The 18,622-nt window shown below is 39.5% G+C and overlaps 4 protein-coding genes across 6 annotated transcripts; 3 read left to right on the forward strand and 1 right to left on the reverse strand.

The window, feature by feature from the left end:
• Nucleotides 1-83: 83 nt before the first annotated feature.
• Nucleotides 84-1,480, forward strand: tcta (T cell leukemia translocation altered). The gene is made up of 3 exons (XM_087800892.1): nt 84-397; nt 490-541; nt 1,029-1,480. Exons 1-3 carry the CDS (start codon nt 187-189, stop codon nt 1,069-1,071), a joined length of 306 nt encoding a protein of 101 aa, XP_087657018.1. The 5' UTR covers nt 84-186; the 3' UTR covers nt 1,072-1,480.
• A 210-nt stretch (nt 1,481-1,690) lies between these two features.
• Nucleotides 1,691-5,125, reverse strand: glyctk (glycerate kinase). 2 transcript variants are annotated; one of them, XM_087800700.1, is made up of 5 exons: nt 5,074-5,125; nt 3,689-4,071; nt 3,457-3,608; nt 2,697-2,872; nt 1,691-2,630 (listed from the first exon to the last, which is right to left on the reverse strand). In XM_087800700.1, the coding sequence occupies exons 2-5, from the start codon at nt 4,042-4,044 to the stop codon at nt 1,740-1,742; spliced, it is 1,575 nt and encodes a 524-aa protein (XP_087656826.1). In that variant the 5' UTR covers nt 4,045-4,071; nt 5,074-5,125; the 3' UTR covers nt 1,691-1,739. The 2 variants fall into 2 exon arrangements, with proteins under 2 accessions (XP_087656826.1, XP_087656827.1); XM_087800701.1 differs by lacking the exon at nt 5,074-5,125 and adding an exon at nt 4,260-5,043.
• Nucleotides 5,126-5,211: 86 nt separating this feature from the next.
• wdr82 (WD repeat domain 82) lies at nt 5,212-9,414 on the forward strand. The gene is made up of 9 exons (XM_087800509.1): nt 5,212-5,589; nt 5,960-6,057; nt 6,414-6,480; nt 6,725-6,824; nt 7,414-7,530; nt 8,253-8,408; nt 8,656-8,725; nt 8,805-8,947; nt 9,230-9,414. Exons 1-9 carry the CDS (start codon nt 5,429-5,431, stop codon nt 9,257-9,259), a joined length of 942 nt encoding a protein of 313 aa, XP_087656635.1. The 5' UTR covers nt 5,212-5,428; the 3' UTR covers nt 9,260-9,414.
• Nucleotides 9,415-10,178: 764 nt separating this feature from the next.
• Nucleotides 10,179-17,811, forward strand: twf2 (twinfilin actin binding protein 2). 2 transcript variants are annotated; one of them, XM_087800507.1, is made up of 9 exons: nt 10,179-10,350; nt 12,081-12,259; nt 14,365-14,460; nt 14,529-14,633; nt 14,720-14,734; nt 15,289-15,414; nt 15,483-15,633; nt 17,173-17,294; nt 17,626-17,811. In XM_087800507.1, the coding sequence occupies exons 1-9, from the start codon at nt 10,254-10,256 to the stop codon at nt 17,794-17,796; spliced, it is 1,062 nt and encodes a 353-aa protein (XP_087656633.1). In that variant the 5' UTR covers nt 10,179-10,253; the 3' UTR covers nt 17,797-17,811. The 2 variants fall into 2 exon arrangements, with proteins under 2 accessions (XP_087656633.1, XP_087656634.1); XM_087800508.1 differs by lacking the exon at nt 14,720-14,734 and having other exon boundaries at nt 10,181-10,350.
• Nucleotides 17,812-18,622: the final 811 nt, after the last annotated feature.

An 18,622-nucleotide genomic window follows, 5' to 3' on the forward strand; every position in this document is an offset into this window, starting at 1 on the left:
ACAGACGTAAAAACACGTGACGTTCCTATTCTGCATCAACGTCACGTACGTAATAATCGCAGAAGAGACGGCGAGCCCCGAGTGACATTATCTGAAGTGAGAAATGTGTTTCAGGAGCGATTTTCTATAAATGACGCTTATTTTCTTCTCTGGCAAAATAGTAGCAATTTAACCTTTTTTTTCATAATGGAGGAGCCTTGGAATTTCGAGTTTCTGTCCCGAATCGCCGACTGTTGTTTGTCGTTTGTTTCTGAATTCGTGAACGACTGGATCGCTAACGACATGAGAGTTTCCATCTTCAAAATACTACTAAGCTGGCTCATTGTGAGTCTCATCGCCATCCATTTCGCCTGGAAAGTTTACGGAAACACGGTGAACGACATGTATTATCGACAAGGTGAGCGTTTCTATTGTTTTTATATAGATTTTGGACGGACAAAGTCGGTGTTAGCTAGGCTAGGTAACAGCTCATGTTTGTGTTGCGTTCAGGTTCAGGGCAGAATGGTGGAACCCCAGAGAACACAGCTGACCTGAGAGCATGGTAGGAGTCTTTCTTTCATCACAACGTTATTCCTATTAACAGTAATAATGTTTTATGTTGTATGTATTCAACCTGATGCAATCCTGTTCTATTTTCTTTGGACTAAATGATTATATCATTTATTTATATTTATTATGTTTCCATTTATTTATTTTAACCAACAATACGAGTTAACTAATTTAAATTGTGTTAATAGTGCTATAGCGGAAATCTATCTTAAACTTTTATGGGGTAAATCATTATAATCTGTCAATTACTACACATTTATTTTAAATATCATAGAATGAAACTCTTAAAAGCTTAGTGGAAAATTCCACTGGGTTATGATTCATGAAGACCTTGACTATTATCCTGAAATAATTGGAGAGATTTTACTGTTGAAATTTGAAATAAATAATGATTAAAAATTAAATAAAAAAAACGACAACCTTAAAAGCTTAGTGGAAAATTCCACTGGTGAACATTGTTCTTCTTTCCTACCTTCTAGGGAACAAGTCGTAGGAGACACCCCGAAAACTCACAGGGACTAACTTGTGTCTTTGCCGTCCAATCAATGCTGGAAGTATTTTAGGTATAAATATTTTTGAATGATCTATCTTGTACTGAAGTTTACACCATGATTGAAGGAAAAAAAAAAGCACCTTGACAGAACGAACTTGATGGATCTTTCCTGACCACGTTTCACTTTGGCCTATATTAGGGGGTCATGTTTGCAGGCCTTGTTTTTCTGGATCGCTTCCCTTTTGCCTCATTTATTTAAACCTGCCAGTGTGCTCGGGACTTGAAGTGGACTTGGATGAGCCTTGATAAAAGCCATTAGGCATTAATGGCATTACTTTAACTAGAAGAAGCTAACTATTTATTCAAGCTTTGTTTTTAAAGCTTTAAATGGTTTATAATATTTGCTTTGTACACAAATAAAGGTTGAAAAATTATTGAGTATGTGTCTGTTTAGTACAGAGCTTGTGTCTGAAAATAAGATTCTGTTCTTTCGTATTTATTTAAATTCTCTCTAAATTCATAGTGCATGTTTTAAAAAGGATTCTGGACAATCCACATAAGATCATATCTGCAGAAAAGATTTTTACTTGGACCTTATATGACAAAAAGCTGTTGTATTGGCACAATATGGAATAATAAAATAAAAAGGTGGATAAACACAGTTTATTTAACTGAGGTCATCTCGTTTCCAAGTAGCTTATTTGAGCTTAATAGGCTTTGATGGGATCAGCAGCAGGTGGACATCCATCACATTTGTGCAGGTTAAACCAGGGACGAGCAAACGCCGACCACCAGAGAGACGTGAGAAGAAAGTGAAGGAATCATTGTTGGAGAGGAAGTTTTTGATATCCAGTTCCTGCGTCCCAGCCTCTTCGTACAAGCCTCCGTCAGAGATGGCTCCCGCCGCATCGGTCGGTCCATCCTGACCATCGGTTCCACCGCTGAGAAAGACCGGACCGTGTGGGGGGTGTCGCAGATCTCGGAGCTCCACGCCCACCCTCAATGCCAGTTCCTGATTGCGACCTCCCACACCCTTCCCTGTGAGCTGCACTGTTGGCTCACCCCCTGCTAAGAGGCAAACTGGACCACATTCTTCGGAACGCGACGTATTCAAAACCTGCATCGTACGGAGCAGATCCCGATTCTCCACTCCGACTTCTGATCCCAGCCCCAGAAGTTCTGCTGCGGTCTCAGCCGGAGGTTCCTCTGGAGAGCAAGCGTATCGTGACAAAAGGCCATAGAGACGTGCCACGGATCTCACATCCCCACACACTCCCGGTGATAAAATAACGGGACAAAAACCTAATTCCTCTGCACGTTGCCCAGCACTCTGAAGGGCTATGCTGTTCGAACCTATCACAGCATTGAGGACGTTATCGGACTTATTCCCTGCCGCGTCACTCTCTACACGGGGCTTCCTTAGCGTTCTGAGAACATCCTTCACAGAGACAGGACAAGACTCCAGAACCTTGTACCTGTCAAGAACTGACAGAACTTCTTCAGGCCAAATATCGCTGTACACTGTGGGCCCACTTGCTATCAGATCAAGTGGATCCCCGATGACGTCTGACAGTATCAGAGCTATCACCTGTGGGCCAAAAAAAAGAAGGTGCTGTAAGGAGTGAGCCACTTGACGGAACAATTCTATACACACCTGAGCTGGATAAGCACTCTGAGCGAGTCCACCACCCTTCAGCAACGACAGAGCACGACGTACAGTGTTTAACTCCTGGATAGTCGCTCCGGCAGCGGCAAGTTTTCTGGTAACGTCATATTTCTCCTGCAGTGTAATGGGTGGTTTTGGTGTTGGTAACAGTGCAGACCCTCCACCTGCATATTTAACACAGTCATTTATTCAATTTATTTTACATTTACAGCTAATTTAGCAAATGATATTAGCTAAAGTAAACGCAAAAAATAACTATTATTGTTACTTTTTTTCATATACATATATAATTTAGGGTAAAATCCTAAATTCTCACCATTTTGAGGGCAAGACGGAATTCAAGCTGTTTTTTGTTGGTGTTAAGATACACCAAAATGTATAATGTGTTTATACGAATAACAATTTTGATCCAGTAAGGAGAGTAGGAACTTAATTCTTTAAGCAATTTAAAACAATATTTGCGTCCTGTTGTAAGGATTACTCTTTCTTTGTCTCTCATAGGGAGATATTTACCAACCTATGATCACCTTTATGAAGCCTTCACATAGTATAACCCTGTGTCTCTAATAAAACTAAGCTTGTCAGTTAGCAGCATGGAAATTGAACAACAGAAAAACGAGGAACGTTGGTCTTGTGTGTTGAAACATAACCTGTGACAAGACGTTCTGTTTAGTCTGAAAATTGTTTTTCCACGAATGACGGAAAAGTAAATCTATGTGATAACAAACAAAATCAGCTTTTCAAATACCTGAAATCAGCACCAGCAGCAAATCTTCTTCTGTCAAATTACGTGCGAGCTTGTTGATCATGCTTGCTGCCTGCTGGGCATTGGCATCAGGCAGATTGTTTCTGGCACCCTCCATCACTTTTATGAGACTTTTGTCTTTCAACAACAAATGCCTAAAGTGAGGGTGAAATGGTTAAATAACATTCTTCCTGATCTTTGAATTATCGAGCAAAAACCCAGTGGCCAAACTCACTGTTTTCCGTGCAGCTTCAGTGTTTGTTGAATCCCATGTGGAACGCTGATCACTCCGTCGACCAAATGATCGCCAACGATTCTCTCTGCCTCCTTCGCCATTCCGAGCACAGCTTTCCCAAAACCCACCAGGTGCAGGTTGTGCTTGAGCGAAAACGTGTGACCGTCGACGGTGAGGCTGTCGTCTTCGCGCCGAACGCTCTGTCGCACCACGGCGTCCGGCTGCACGGACTCCACCGCAGCTGCAAAAACCTCTCTGGCTCGACAATCCAGTGACATTTTGCGGTGTTTAGGGGGCCACTTCCCCACTAACGGGAGGAAAGGCTGGAGTCGTCGCGGGGAGAGAAAACGTGCCATAGACAGCCCGGGTCAGAGAAGAAACTCCTTAAGAAAAGGAATTAATTACACAAGTCAGTGAAAACAATTGTTAACATTTTTATCTATTACATGTAAAGACCCATTTCCAATGATATTAGGAGTAATACAAAGATAAGTACTTCTGCTACTTACATTTGAATACTGAAAACCTAACCAGCTAAGGTAACACCATTAAAACAATTGAAGCCGCATACCTGTGAGAGTTGTGAAGGAGCTCTAAATCTTGTGGATATTCGTCAAAGATCGCTCCGGCTTAACAATCAGTGTACCGAATGGGGTTGTGTACCCTGTGTGTAATGATTGACCGAGCATATAACGCAACACTTCGGGAAAGCAATGAACTCCATTGTGTGGCCTGGATCAGACATTTAAGTCTTGATGGATCTACTGACTCCTTCAAGAAACATCTTAATTCTTCATCTTTTATTTGTTCAGGCTTTTCCTTGATTTTCTGGAACTCCTGTTGTGTTATCAGTTTTATCTTGATCTTTAAAATATATACTTTATTGAGTATTGTTTTGATTGTTTAAGCGCTTTGTGACCCTGGTCTAGAAAAGCGCTATACAAATAAAAATTACTTACTTACAATAAATGTTTTGAAACTTAAATAAAACATCCATAATTATTTGTTGTGCATTCGTGTTGGTGCAAATGATCCTTCACACACACAATGATCTGCATTAAATGTTCTGGTTTTTCTAAGAAATCAAAATAAATGATTTTATAATAATGCAGACATGTTCCAAGATAACACAACTTAGCGAATGGGGAAGTTTGTTATATAAGTATATATGCGGCTTTAATGATCTACATAAATGTTTGGATAAACGCCCCTGATCAATTTGGTATATTATATATAAAATAAAGGCTTTATTTCACACATCCTCCCTTGAAAACAAAAGTGTGAAAGGTTGTCCTGATAACACCATTACGCTCATAAATTACGATTGGGTTGACGGTGAAAGTTAACGAAAAACGACTTGCTGTATTTGACCAATATATACCAACCTGGCTGAGGAGTACTGCGACAACGTGTCGTCCATAGTACATGTGATTAGTCGATAATGTAAACACAAAGTGCAATTCTCGCGATAACACGCGCAAATCACGTGATCTGGGACTGTAGTCTGCGTCATCGCACGAAAACGCGCGTCAGTCACCGACGTAGGGAAGGCGCTGTGTTTCCCTCCACACTCAACTGAAATTCTTTAAATTTCTTTTTTTTACGAAATATATCCTGGTATCGGGGGATCAGCTTTTGCACCCACTAAATAAATGAATAGGGTACTACGTGCAGCAGTGTATAGTAGCTTAGCATCGTGAGGAGGGCGTGCTAACCCCTCAAAAAGACCGAGAGGCTAACATGAAGCTAACGGACAATGTGCTGCGGAGCTTCAGGGTCGCGAAGGTGTTTCGAGAAAACTCCGACAAAATCAATTGTTTTGATTTTAGTTCGAACGGCGAAACGATTATATCCAGCAGCGACGACGACTCACTGGTGTTATACGACTGCCAGGAGGGGAAGTAAGCTAACCGTCTTAGCCCGTGTCCGTTGTTATTAACGGTAGCAACATGCTATGCTAGGTAGTGAGGCCTGCTAAAACGTACTTGATTTAAAAAAAGGATCATCAATATTACAGCAAATTGTTTTTATTTTATTTTAATAATATAAATGTTGTCAATTGGTTGTGGTTTTTGGTTGGCTTTAATCTTTTTTTTTGTAGCATTTAGCAAATCTAGGTTGAAGCGGCCGTTGTAACCATAATGGATTTAAATCTATGGAATTCTCATCAAAAAAAAATTACATTGGTTGCTTTAAATTTTGCACGCTTTTTTATGTGCATGCAAAGTTAAAAACAAGCTATTACAAATATACTTCTTTTTTTTCCCCCAGACCTAAACGGACTCTTTACAGTAAAAAGTATGGAGTGGATTTGATCAGATACACTCATGCTGCCAACACCGTGGTCTACAGCTCCAACAAAATAGATGGTATGTTTTTTGCAACATCACATTATTCACAAGCAGAAAATGTACAACATGTTGATCTCGGGGCTGCCAGCTGGATACCATGACGACGCTGCTCTCTTTGGTCTGAGGTAGTTGTTTGTACAGTTTTAGGGTCTGTGATTCTGCCCCATACAGGAGCTAACTGTACAAATGACTGCCTTGCCCAAGGTGAGTCTTTTCACCTGTCGAGTCACCGATTACTCCAGTCGAATCGAAGTCTTTAAAACTGGGTTTATTAAAGGCAAAATATCCGATTAATTGTTGATTCTCTATTCTAAATTGTCGCAGTTTAATTCATTGTAAACGTCATTCTAACTTTCTCTTATTGTTTTTAAAAGATACAATCAGATACCTGTCACTACACGACAATAAATACATCCGCTACTTTCCTGGGCACAGTAAAAGGTAAGAAATTCGGTCAACTTTTGATAATTAATTGTATTTTTGTTATTTAAAGTACACAATAATCACTCTTCTGACACATCATGCTCCCAGTGTAGCTGGATTACATGTTATCAATACATCATATTAAATCAATTGTTATCTTTAGGTGAGATTTAAAAAATGATCAAAGAGTGGTCAATTATTTGTTAGTGTGAGTTCATATCTGCCCCTAAATGACACTTTTTATCTTTGTTTTATTGAACAGAGTCACATCTCTTTCCATGTCTCCTGTGGATGACACATTCATTTCTGGTTCTTTAGATAAAACTATTCGACTATGGGATCTACGATCGCCAAACTGTCAGGTAAGCAACTTGTTTCAATCATGTAATTATGAACAACAAAAGCTATGTCAGAGATGGATGAGCTTTATGAATCCCTCTGGAGATCTTCTGGAAATTGGGTTTCCAGTTCACAGCAGACAGTAGATTCACTATGGAGATTATAATAATAATTAAAGAAAATATCATTATATTTAACAGGCTGAACTATTTTTTTGCTAAGAGCGCATTAAAAATGTAAATTCTTCCATCTCTCTTTCTCAAACCACAAAGTTTTTCATCCTACATTTGTGTTTTCTTTTTTGTTGTCTCCGTTAATTACCTATGTAATGTAAGTTTTGCATCCTTCACATCACCTCATTTTAACTTTGTATGTAGTTAAACAAATGAATTGTCTGACATTGCTGATCAACAGTCTTATTCAGTACTAAAAACTGTAATGTGTGAAGACAGCATCTGTCATTAAACTTGGCAGATGAGACCCTCGGAAAGTACCAATAAATTGTCCTCGATTATTTTTCACCATTGTCTGCTGCAGTGTTTTCAGAATGAAGTGTTGCACACGTTTCAATCCTGTGCATGAATGTTCACTGACCTCTTTGCTTTATTTCAGGGCCTCATGCACTTGCAGGGCAAACCGGTCTGCTCCTTTGACCCGGAAGGTCTCATTTTTTCTGCTGGCATAAATTCAGAAATGGTTAAACTTTATGATCTACGGTCGTTTGACAAGGTGAGAAGAATGAAAGGAACACATGTAGTCATTTTAATTCAGAGTCTCTTTGGATTTTTTTTACTAAAAAAAACAGTTGCACCAAACTTTTTCAAAAAACAATCATGATTGTAAATTAAACTCCATATGAGTAAAAATTAAATGCAATTCCTTGCCAGTTAATCAGTATTAGGTTCCATTGAAGTTATAGTTCATCCAAAATTAAAACTTATTTTCTATTCCCCCTCACTAAGGGTTGGATTATTTTAAGAGTAATCTGTCATTTAGGAGTGATCTGTCTACACTGGGAGGTCACACGATACTTGCCTGGAGTGATTCCTGTCTGTGTAGCATGTTAGCCATTTAGCTTCAGCTAAAACCAAGCTTAAAATATAGATTTTATTTTTTTCTGAACAACAACCATTTCTCTTATGTCAAAACCAGAGGGACAAAAAAGACGAGCAGTATGGAGGTGTTTGGATGTTTTTAAGTGTCTTATTATGACGTTCAAAAGTGAGACTAGTTACCAACAGTCAAAAAAAAGATAAATTTCTGCCTATAACTCCCAAAAGGGACGGATTTCTCTGAAATTAACACTAAACCTTAGTCGACAGTAGAAAATGAGTTGCATTAGAATTTTGGGTGAACTATCACTTTAAGAATTAATTTACATTTAAAAATACTTTTTCACCTAGTTTTAGTTTTTGCATTCATGTGTATTGAAATGATAATTTTCTCTTCAGGGTCCTTTTGCTACATTCAAACTTCAATACGAACGAACCTGTGAGTGGACGGGACTGAAGTTTAGCAACGACGGGAAACTCATCCTTCTCGCTACCAATGGTGGCGCTCTTCGCATCCTGGATGCTTTCAAAGGGGCCGTCTTGCATTCTTTTGGGGTGAGATGTTCCACCTTGTTTCTACCAACTGGCACTTACTTCTTCTGAAATGATCGACGAACATATGCTCTCGTCACAAGTGCAAGATGGTGTAACCAGAGCGTTTCCTAAAAACAATCACTGCCGTGACACAGGATTCAATCAGGCTGGAAAGGGAAATAACTTGTTTGTTTTGAAAAGGTTAATAATAGCTGTGACATGATTATGTTAGCGAGTCGTCATGAATGGAATCTGCTTTTTCCTGCAGGGCTACAATAACAGTAAAGGTGTCACGCTCGAAGCGTCGTTCACGCCTGACTCTCAATTCGTCATGATCGGTGAGCTGCCGTCTCAACAACACACTTGCTTTTCTGACTTCTTCAAAGCTCGGATGCTATAAAAGTTTGTTTCTCGTAGGTTCCGAGGATGGAAAGATCCATGTGTGGAACGCTGAGAGTGGGATGAAAGTCGCTTTGCTAGACGGGAAGCACACGGGACCCATAACCTGCCTACAGTTCAACCCCAAGTTTATGACGTTCGCAAGTGCCTGCTCCAACATGGTAAGCTTTCTGATTCCAGCTGGTTCCTTCTCTAATATTTCAAAACCTGACACTAAGTCACCTTACATCAGGGGTGTCCAAACCAGTGGGTGAAGTCCAGAGTGTAAAGTAAATCAGAAACCTGACTAGATTTTGGCCATTACATTCTCAAACCCTAACTACTTAACTGTATTGAATTATGATAATTGAATTATCACATATTAAACCCAATTTTTAAGTTGTTTTTTTTTAACCGACCATATCTAAACAAACATTGATGGCCTTTTTGTTTTTGACTTTCAGGCCTTCTGGCTCCCAACGATCGACGACTGAAGCTGAAGAAATACACCAGGATCACGTGTCCTGATTCTGTGAACATTACTGGGGGTGGTGGGGCTGTCATTGTAAATATGTTTTTTTCAACTAGAACATTTTGTCTATTGCCTTTTATATTTGTATTTAACATTAAATGATTCTGTGAAAAAATGTTTTTGGACATTTTGTAACTTCATCATTGGGATATGAAAGGAATTGAGGAACAAACGCGTGTCTTTAATTTGATTTCTTCATCTGTGATTTATATTTTGTAATGTCTAATGATTTGATTATAAGTTGGCAAATAAGTTAGAAGACGTGAGCCTACAGACTGAGGCGATCAAAACATATTTCACAATATTTTGCAGCCGTCAGTGACACGAGAAAGTTCAAAACAAGATTATGAAATCATTTTCCATCACAGAAATACTTGTTTAGTTTGTCAATGAAGACTGTTTTGGTTCCTTTTGTCACACGTCCCTTTTAGGAAAATGGTTTTCCATGGAAGCCAGCAGATGTTGAGAAAATATTTCTTGCTCGTCCTGTCGCTGGTGTGTTTCGTCTGGAATCGGTTTGATGAGGAAAGATTATTTATGATGCAGGTTCCTGACTCTGGCACCAGCTCTCAGGCTTGTAACTGGGTCTGCAGGTCACGGTTGGCTCACCCTTGATCATGGTGATGGGGGGGCTGGGGGTGGGGGTGTCATAAGCCCAGCACCCATGACTAGACTCACTGGGTTCTAAATTTGTCCGAGGCGATCAGGTTTCCCTCTGTCCACACGATACTGTCCTAGTTACTTGAGCAATGTCCTCTCACACTGCCTCTCTCAGAGCCCACGCTTCTACAATCTCCAAATCTTAAACTTTTCTTCAGAGAAGTTTGTGTTATTTTTTTTATTCCGACCGACTCGTGAAGGACCACCTGTTTGGGACTCTCCCTTTTTTTTTGTCCGTGATCGGCGTCCCTCTTCCGTAGAGCACCCGGCGGCAGGACCAGGCCGCTGACCCCGCTATGTTTCTAGCTTTACTCGTGACACCAGAACTCCGGGAGTTCCTGGCCCGGGCCAGAGGAGGAGCGGTCCGCCTCATCAAGATCTGCATCCAAGACGGTGAGTGGACGTGGGCTTTATCGTGGCAGCTTTTATCTTTTAAGATCCCTCTGATCCATTTGGAATCTCAAGAACTCTTTAGAAAATCAGAGTTGTCAGGGACACAATGGGTTCGGATTTTGAATGTGGACTAAAGGAAGTCTTCTGATGAGATTGAGATTAATTGTAACAACAAAAAAAACGATTTAGTCTCAGACAAATTAATTGCGTCCATTTTTTTTTTTAGGAAGGCATCCTAGAGTAGCTAGCTTTGCTAATTGATGTTCCCTCGTTTGACACGGCTTGATTTGACCTAGTTTCCAATAACAGACATCTAGAGGTGCTGATCCTAATCCACCAGTGTGTAAAAAAAACGAACAAGCCTGAGGCAGTATAACCGGAATCGGCATGAAGATAAAACTGTCTAAAGCTCAATATAGATCTTTGTCCCCTATGGAGAACAAGGACATTTGTCTTTCAGAACAACATGAAAATGTTTAATATCGGTTGCGCCACTTTGACCTTGAAGCAATTCATTGACTTACGGAGTCATGTATAGCTTCTTTCATTGAACCGTTGACTAAAATGTTTAGTGACATAATTATGATCAACTGTTGCGAGGACCGAGAGGAAATAAAGCATTAAAGTAAATTTAGAACAGGCCAGAGTGTGAACTAGATGATCTCATAATCATAATGTAGCCATTAGCGCACTAGAGAGAGTCATACACCTGAATATAAAGTCAAGGGTATCGTGACCAGTGAATGAATCGGATGGTGTTTGAATACCAGACGACTTCACCTCATGATGGTCTTCATCCTTCTGGAACACGGTCAGCATCACAGGCTTCAACTCGTTCATGATGTTTTTAAAGCGTTTCCTCATGAGCCCGATGGCATGTCAGCGGTGGATTTGGAAAAAGAAAGATCCAATTCTTCATCGCTTGATATTTATGGATGCGGAGAGCAGCGGGAATTTTGCACGTGTGACTTCCAGTGAATCCTTAATTCCTCAACATTATTGTTGTCTCCCCTCAAGTGTTTTTTCGTTCTTCCAGGAACTAGCTCTGGAACAACAACAACATCCAGAAGCACTTTCTCCTCGCACGTTATTTTTGGAGTGTTTCAGCACCGACGTCCTGTCACTCAAACGTGCTCAGGTTCATGGTTTCTTAATCGCAACATGTTGTCCGTTCATTGATGATCCCGTGGACGAGGAGAGAATAGGCTGGCGTGTGGAGCTGGAATGTGGCGAAGCTCAGAATAGAAACTAGACCCCCCCCCCCCGAACAACACCACCCAATGCATCGCCATCATCATGTCCTGGTTTTTAAAATGATGTCATGAACATCCTTATTTATTTTTTGTCAGGAGTTCACAAAGAAGGAAGTGTGTGGAAATATTTGTCTTATTTTTTAAATTTCTAAAGTAAGTCCAATTTGGGTTTTAAAATAATAATAATAAATAATTTATTTCATCCGTTTTCTCAGAAATGAAAGACACAGCTTTTCTCTGTTACTTTTGTACAGCAACATTTCAAAACTACTATTATGTACAAGATGAACAGAACTTCATGTCGGCCGTCCAGACGATTGGAGTCTAAGACGAGTGAGGGTTTAAGCAAACTAACAGATCTAGTGGAGCAGCAGTTGAAAGATAGGATCACTATCGCACAAGTCTAGGTGGCCGGAGCGTTGGACTCCGCTGTGGTCAACCAAAGAGGTATGTGATGAGTCATGGTGTGCCTTTCAGAGCAGCTGGTGCTGGGGGCTTTCAGGAAGCCAGACCAGAGCTGGGACCGCGACTATGACCAATGTCTGCTTCCACTCCTGGACGAGCAGGAGCCCTGCTACGTCCTGTATCGCCTGGACTCCCAGAATGCACTGGGCTACGAGTGGATCTTCATCTCCTGGTCTCCGGACCCGTCACCGGTATGTTGAAGGTCGACCCCGGAGATATTCTCTGTTTTGGAGTCTTCGCTATAGGTGTGTGATCTGTATGAGCAGTTGATGGACTGGTGACATGTCCAGGGAGTCCCTCATCACTCGCCCTTGGTAGCTGGGAATGGAAGCCTACTTCCTCTAACCTTGGCCTTTAGTGAGATCATGTGACAGCATGACATCACAGCTCTCTATTCAACTGTGTTAGTGTCATGTCACTCACTAACTTTGTGTTGCAGTTACAGTGTAATACACTTCGTCACACATGCATAATAATAAGACATGAACAATCTTCATGGAGCCCCTCAGAGAAGGTGACCTTCGACTAGTGATCACTAGTCTACTTGAAAGAGTTAATGCAAGAGAACAGATGAATGAAGAAGGATACTCACCGTTCATCTCTATCCACTTAGAACATTTCATCATTTGATCCAGTGCTACTGTTTAACTGTTTAACCATAACTGAACAATCCTCCACCGTCAGACCTTTAACATCCTCACTTTATTGTAAATGTATTCACTATTGATACACACTTGTTAACAAACAGCGCTCATTATTTATTAAATTCATCATCATCATCATCATTTCTTCATCAACATGTTTATCTTCCTCATTATCTTTTTCATCATTATTATCTTGATCACCAACTTCATCATCATCATCTTAATCATTGATCTTTAGCTTCATCGTCGTGATCATCTTTTCTTCATTACATGTTTATCTTCCTCTTTATCATCATTATTATCTTGATCACCAACTTCTTCATCATCATCATCTTAATCATTCGTATCTTCATCTTAAACATTGATCTTTTTATCTTCGCTTTATCTTTATCATCATCATTTTTATCTTCATCACCAACGTCTTCATCATCATCATCTTTTTCTTCATTACATGTTTATCTTCCTCTTTATCTTCATTATCATCATTCTTATCTTCATCACCAACTTCTTCTTCATCATCATCATCTTCTTCTTCATTACATGTTTATCTTCCTCTTTATCTTCATCATCATCATTCTTATCTTCATCACCAACGTCTTCATCATCATCATCTTTTTCTTCATTACATGTTTATCTTCCTCTTTATCTTCATCATCATCATTCTTAGCTTCATCACCAACGTCTTCATCATCATCATCTTTTTCTTCATTACATGTTTATCTTCCGCTTTATCTTTATCATCATCATTATTATCTTCATCATCATCATCTTTTTCTTCATTACATGTTTATCTTCCGCTTTATCTTCATCATCATCATCTTTTTCTTCATTTCATATTCATCTTCCGCTTTATTTTTATCATCATCATTTTTATCTTCATCACCAACTTCTTCATCATCATCTTTTTCTTCATTACATGTTTATCTTCCGCTTTATTTTTATCATCATCATTATTATCTTCATCACCAACTTCATCATCATCATCTTCATCATTCTTTTCATCATCTTAATCATTGATTTCAGCTTCATCGTCATCATCATCATCTTTTTCTTCATTACATGTTAATCTTCCTCTTTATCTTTATCATCATCATTTTCATCTTGATCACCAACTTCTTCATCATTCTTTTCATCATCTTAATCATTGATTTCAGCTTCATCGTCATCATCTTTTTCTTCATTACATGTTTATCTTCCTCTTTATCTTCATCATCATCATTTTCATCTTGATCACCAACTTCTTCATCATTCTTATCATCATTCTTATCATCTTAATCATTGATCTTTAGCTTCATCGTCATCATCATCATCATCTTTTTCTTCATTACATGTTAATCTTCCTCTTTTTATCTTTATCTTCGTCATTTTCATCTTCATCACCAACTTCTTCATCATCATCATCTTTTTCTTCATTACATGTTTATCTTCCTCTTTATCTTTATCATCATCATTTTCATCTTGATCACCAACTTCTTCATCATCATCATCATCATCATCATCATCATCATCATCATCATCATCATCATCATCATCATCATCTTTTTCTTCATTACATGTTAATCTTCCTCTTTTTATCTTTATCTTCGTCATTATAATCTTCATCACTAACTTCATCTTCCTCACCATCTTCAAATCCATCTCTACTGTTTCAGGTGAAACAGAAGATGCTCTACGCTGCCACGCGAGCCACAGTGAAGAAGGAGTTTGGCGGCGGACACATCAAGTACGAGCTCTTCGGCACGTCTGAGGTAAGACACTGTGAAGCGAGGACTTCTTTTATGAGCCGTTGGTGTCAGTGAAGACGTGTTGCCTGCAGGAGGACATCTGTCTGCTGGGCTACCAGCATCACGTGTCGTCCTGCTCCGGTCCAGCGCCGCTGACTCTGGCGGAGCAGGAGCTCCGGAGGATCAAAATAACAGAGGTCAGAGGTCAAAACACTCGCACTTGAGGTGTAAAGCGTCTTAATCCCTTTGGTTGTTTAACTTTGTACAATTCTCTCTCCGACAGGGCCGAGTAAAGCAGGTACGTGAAGGCTTATCACGAGTTCCTTTGTACTCTTTGACTCTATGGTTTAAAACATGTCAATATGATTTATTTTGTGGGACAAAAGAAAATAACAAGAACTTTTGCCTAAAATTTTTAAACCTGTTTAGAAAAACCAACTTTGTCAACAGACAAATGTTTGTCACCTAAATGATCTGGCACTTGAAGATGACAGGATATTTGATTTATATCAAAGTTGATGGATCTACTGACTCCTTCAAGAAACATCTTAAGACGTTTTTATTTGTTCAGGCTTTTCCTTGATTTTCTGGAACTCCTGTTGTGTTATCAGTTTTATCTTGATCTTTAAAGTATATACTTTATTGAATATTGTTTTGATTGTTTAAGCGCTTTGTGACCCTGGTCTAGAAAAGCGCTATACAAATAAAAATGACTTACTTACTTACTTATATGTATACATATTGAATACAACATAGAAAGAAATGTTGTTCTCATCAGTGTCTGTTTGTACGAAAACTCTCTTTTCATCTAAATTTTTTACATTAGAAAATGTACATTGGCTCCCCTTGCAGGGGACAACAGAGATCAGCTTGGAGAGCAAGCACCAGACGCTCCAGGGTCTGGCCTTCCCTCTGCAGGAATCCGCCCGACGAGCCCTCCATCAACTCGCCAGCAAACGCATCAACTACATCCAGCTGGTCAGACCACTTCTGAGTCGCCACGTTCGACGTCCCCGACTGAAGACGTTTCTGTGCCTCCTTTTCAGAGATTAGACGTCGAGAAGGAGACCATCGAGCTGGTCCACACCAACTCCACGGAGACGCGAGAACTCCCCCGTAGGGTCCCTAAAGATGCTCCCAGATACCACCTCTTTCTCTACAAACACTCTCACGAAGGAGACTACCTCGAGTCTGTAGGTACGACGTTCTTACGATCTTCAATAATCTCCTCCGGGATTATCGCGACGTGATCTTCATGAATCCCTGAACGGAGGCATCAGATAATTTCGGCAGCGCTGGTTGTGGTAAATACAGACGTAGGAATGTGGAATCCTTTCCTGTCCGCTTCATTTGATTCTTCAAAAACAACTCAGACTGTTTTCTCCATAAATGATGTTTTTACTCAAACAACGTGAGAATTAATTCTAAATTTAATCACGTTTTTCAGATTCATCTCGGGTTTGTGTAGGGACGTGTTGAATTAGGAGGATTATGGAAACAGGAACTGAAAGAAACTAAACATGATTTTAGGATGAAATTATCCAAACTTCATACAAGAATGACTTTTATCTTCGTTATATTGACACAAATACCAATTGGATTCATTTTAACACTCACTTGCGTGTTGAATTGCTTAGTTTTAAAAACCTACTGGTTCAGTTTTTTCACAAGTGTCTCAGGAAGAATCTGAAATGTTTATATTTAAAGCAGCTCTGGGTAGTTTTGGTTACCTTAATATTGTTAAAATAACTTGTGATGACATCAACTTAAAACTAGTTGAATGACTCATATACTGTGACTTGAGGTGTTTCGTGTGATTTTTATTTTCACTGTAAAAGTTCTTGAGGATGGTGTGAACATGCTACATATCGCACTGGTTGTGGTGGTGGTGGTGGGGGTTGATTAGGGTACAAAAACAAGGTTAAAGTTATGTTATTTACAAAACCGTCATATCATATATTATTATCCACAATCTGGTTCATCGGTATCATCCTTCATTCATCAATGGAAGTCTGGAATCAGAAAATTCATCAACTGCTACAATCCAGGACATGACAACCTTTGCGACGTTTAGCGAGTGCTCATGGGAAATGTGGTCTCCCGTCGGGCTAAACACTACTTTAGTCCACTGGCGTCGCTCGACTTCAAATCGCATAGAAATGTTGAAACTTTGGATTTTTTTAATTAAGATTTTTAAAGATTATTTAATTTAAATTCAATCACTTCTATATTGCAAGGTTTCATTTGTATTTAAAGGTTCTAAAATTCAATATTTTTCAATGTTTAGCCTTTTAATATTGATATATAAATGTTGGTTTAAGTGCAGAGTGCCAACCCTCGCACACATGCGGGTTCTTAAACACACATATTTATTGGGATTTGGCTTCACCTGCACTGTAGAGTTCACGGCCAGGTCTATATGTCTGCATGTTATCCTAAAGTAAGTTAGTAAGTAATTTTTATTGATATAGCGCATTTACAGACCAGGGTCACAAAGCGCTTAAACAATCAAAACAATACTCAATAAAGTATATACTTTAAAGATCAAGATAAAACTGATAACACAACAGGAGTTCCAGAAAATCAAGGAACAGTAGATTCTGATCCACAGACCTCAGAGCCCGAGCTGGGGTGTAAGGCTGGATCAGATCAGTGATGTAAAGGAATATGTTTAATATCATAATATATTCGACAAAACAACGTATAACTGGTGAAGATGGTTTGTTTTTCCCGCAGTCTTCATCTACTCCATGCCTGGCTACAGCTGCAGCATCAAGGAGCGAATGTTGTATTCCAGCTGCAAGAGTCGACTCCTGGAGGAGCTGGAGAAGGACTACTGTCTGGAAATTGCTAAAAAGGTAAAAAAAAAAAAAACACTGACAATTGAGCGTAATAAAGTGGTTTAGGTACAGACTTCCCTTCGGGAGATTGTGTCGTCGCTGCCCAGGACAGTCTCTCCTTCACACTCGATCGGTTCCATCTGATTTATAAAGACATTATTTTGACAGTGTTTTATTGTCGCGCCAGATTTCTCGAAAGATTTCAAAGATTTCATCTTTTTTCAAATTAATTCCACAAACGGACCGTGTGTCGATGAATGATGACCGTGTTCTGCACTTCACACAGACTTCCTTTTACTCTTAAGTGGAATTAAATGTTTTGTGTGTGTGTGTGTGTGTGTGTGTGTAGTTGGAGATTGATAACGGAGACGAGCTGACAGAGGAGTTTTTGTACGACGAAGTCCATCCGAAGCAACATGCCCACAAGCAGGCCTTCGCCAAACCTCGTGGTCCAGCAGGAAAAAGGGGACACAAGCGTCTGATCAAGGGTCCATCGGGCTCTGCAGTGCAGGACAGCTGAAGAACAATCCATCTGGACCTTCAAAACATCCTCCTCTCAGACAAAAAAAAGGGGAGTTTTCGGTTCTGGAACCCCCAACACATTGAACTAACAACCAAGGTTTTGTGTCAGAATTTTTTCAAAGGTTTCGGAAATGCACAATAAATTTTTGCTTTGACTGTGAAATTGTTGGTTTTTATGTTGGTACTGGTCACGTGATCTCGCATTAAATATTTGCTCTTTTTTTAAAATGAAATAAAACCATTATTCCATTAACTGCCCTGGAGGTCATGAAAAGCAGATTGTTATGCTTTTGTGGATCAACAGATTTATAATCTCTATCCAATAAAGCATAAATGATCAGCTTGTTCCTGCTTAAAATTACACAACCTTCTTCTTTCCAGGGAAAAACCTGAGTTTAAATCAAATTATTCCAACCTTATCTTTTGAAGGGAAGTTTATTTTGTCGCCCAAAATACGTTTTAACTGTCCGCTGGTCTGGAAATACCTCCTGTTTAAGCTAAGTAGCATGCTAGGCTAGGTGCTAGCTCAACCAACACTGTTTTTCTTGATACTAAATTTCCTGTAACAAAAACTTCTGTGTAGAGTCGGAGAGGTGAGATTTATTATCGGTAATAGAGTTAAGGAAAAGCGTCTGGTTTGAGAAAATGTAATCGTCAAAGCAAAGTGGATTAGCCACCGCCGTAAACATGCTGGTGGTGCTAGTAGTTAGCGGTGCTAAGTGAACGGAGACAGTCAATGAAATTCTTAGGAGCCAGTTTTAAGAATTTGAATTTATCTTCAGAAAACAAGGTTTAAGTAACGACACGTCATCATGAATCACATA

This window comes from Callionymus lyra, chromosome 10 (genome assembly GCF_982586985.1).
Source record: "Callionymus lyra chromosome 10, fCalLyr1.hap1.1, whole genome shotgun sequence".
Taxonomy (NCBI): domain Eukaryota; kingdom Metazoa; phylum Chordata; class Actinopteri; order Syngnathiformes; family Callionymidae; genus Callionymus; species Callionymus lyra.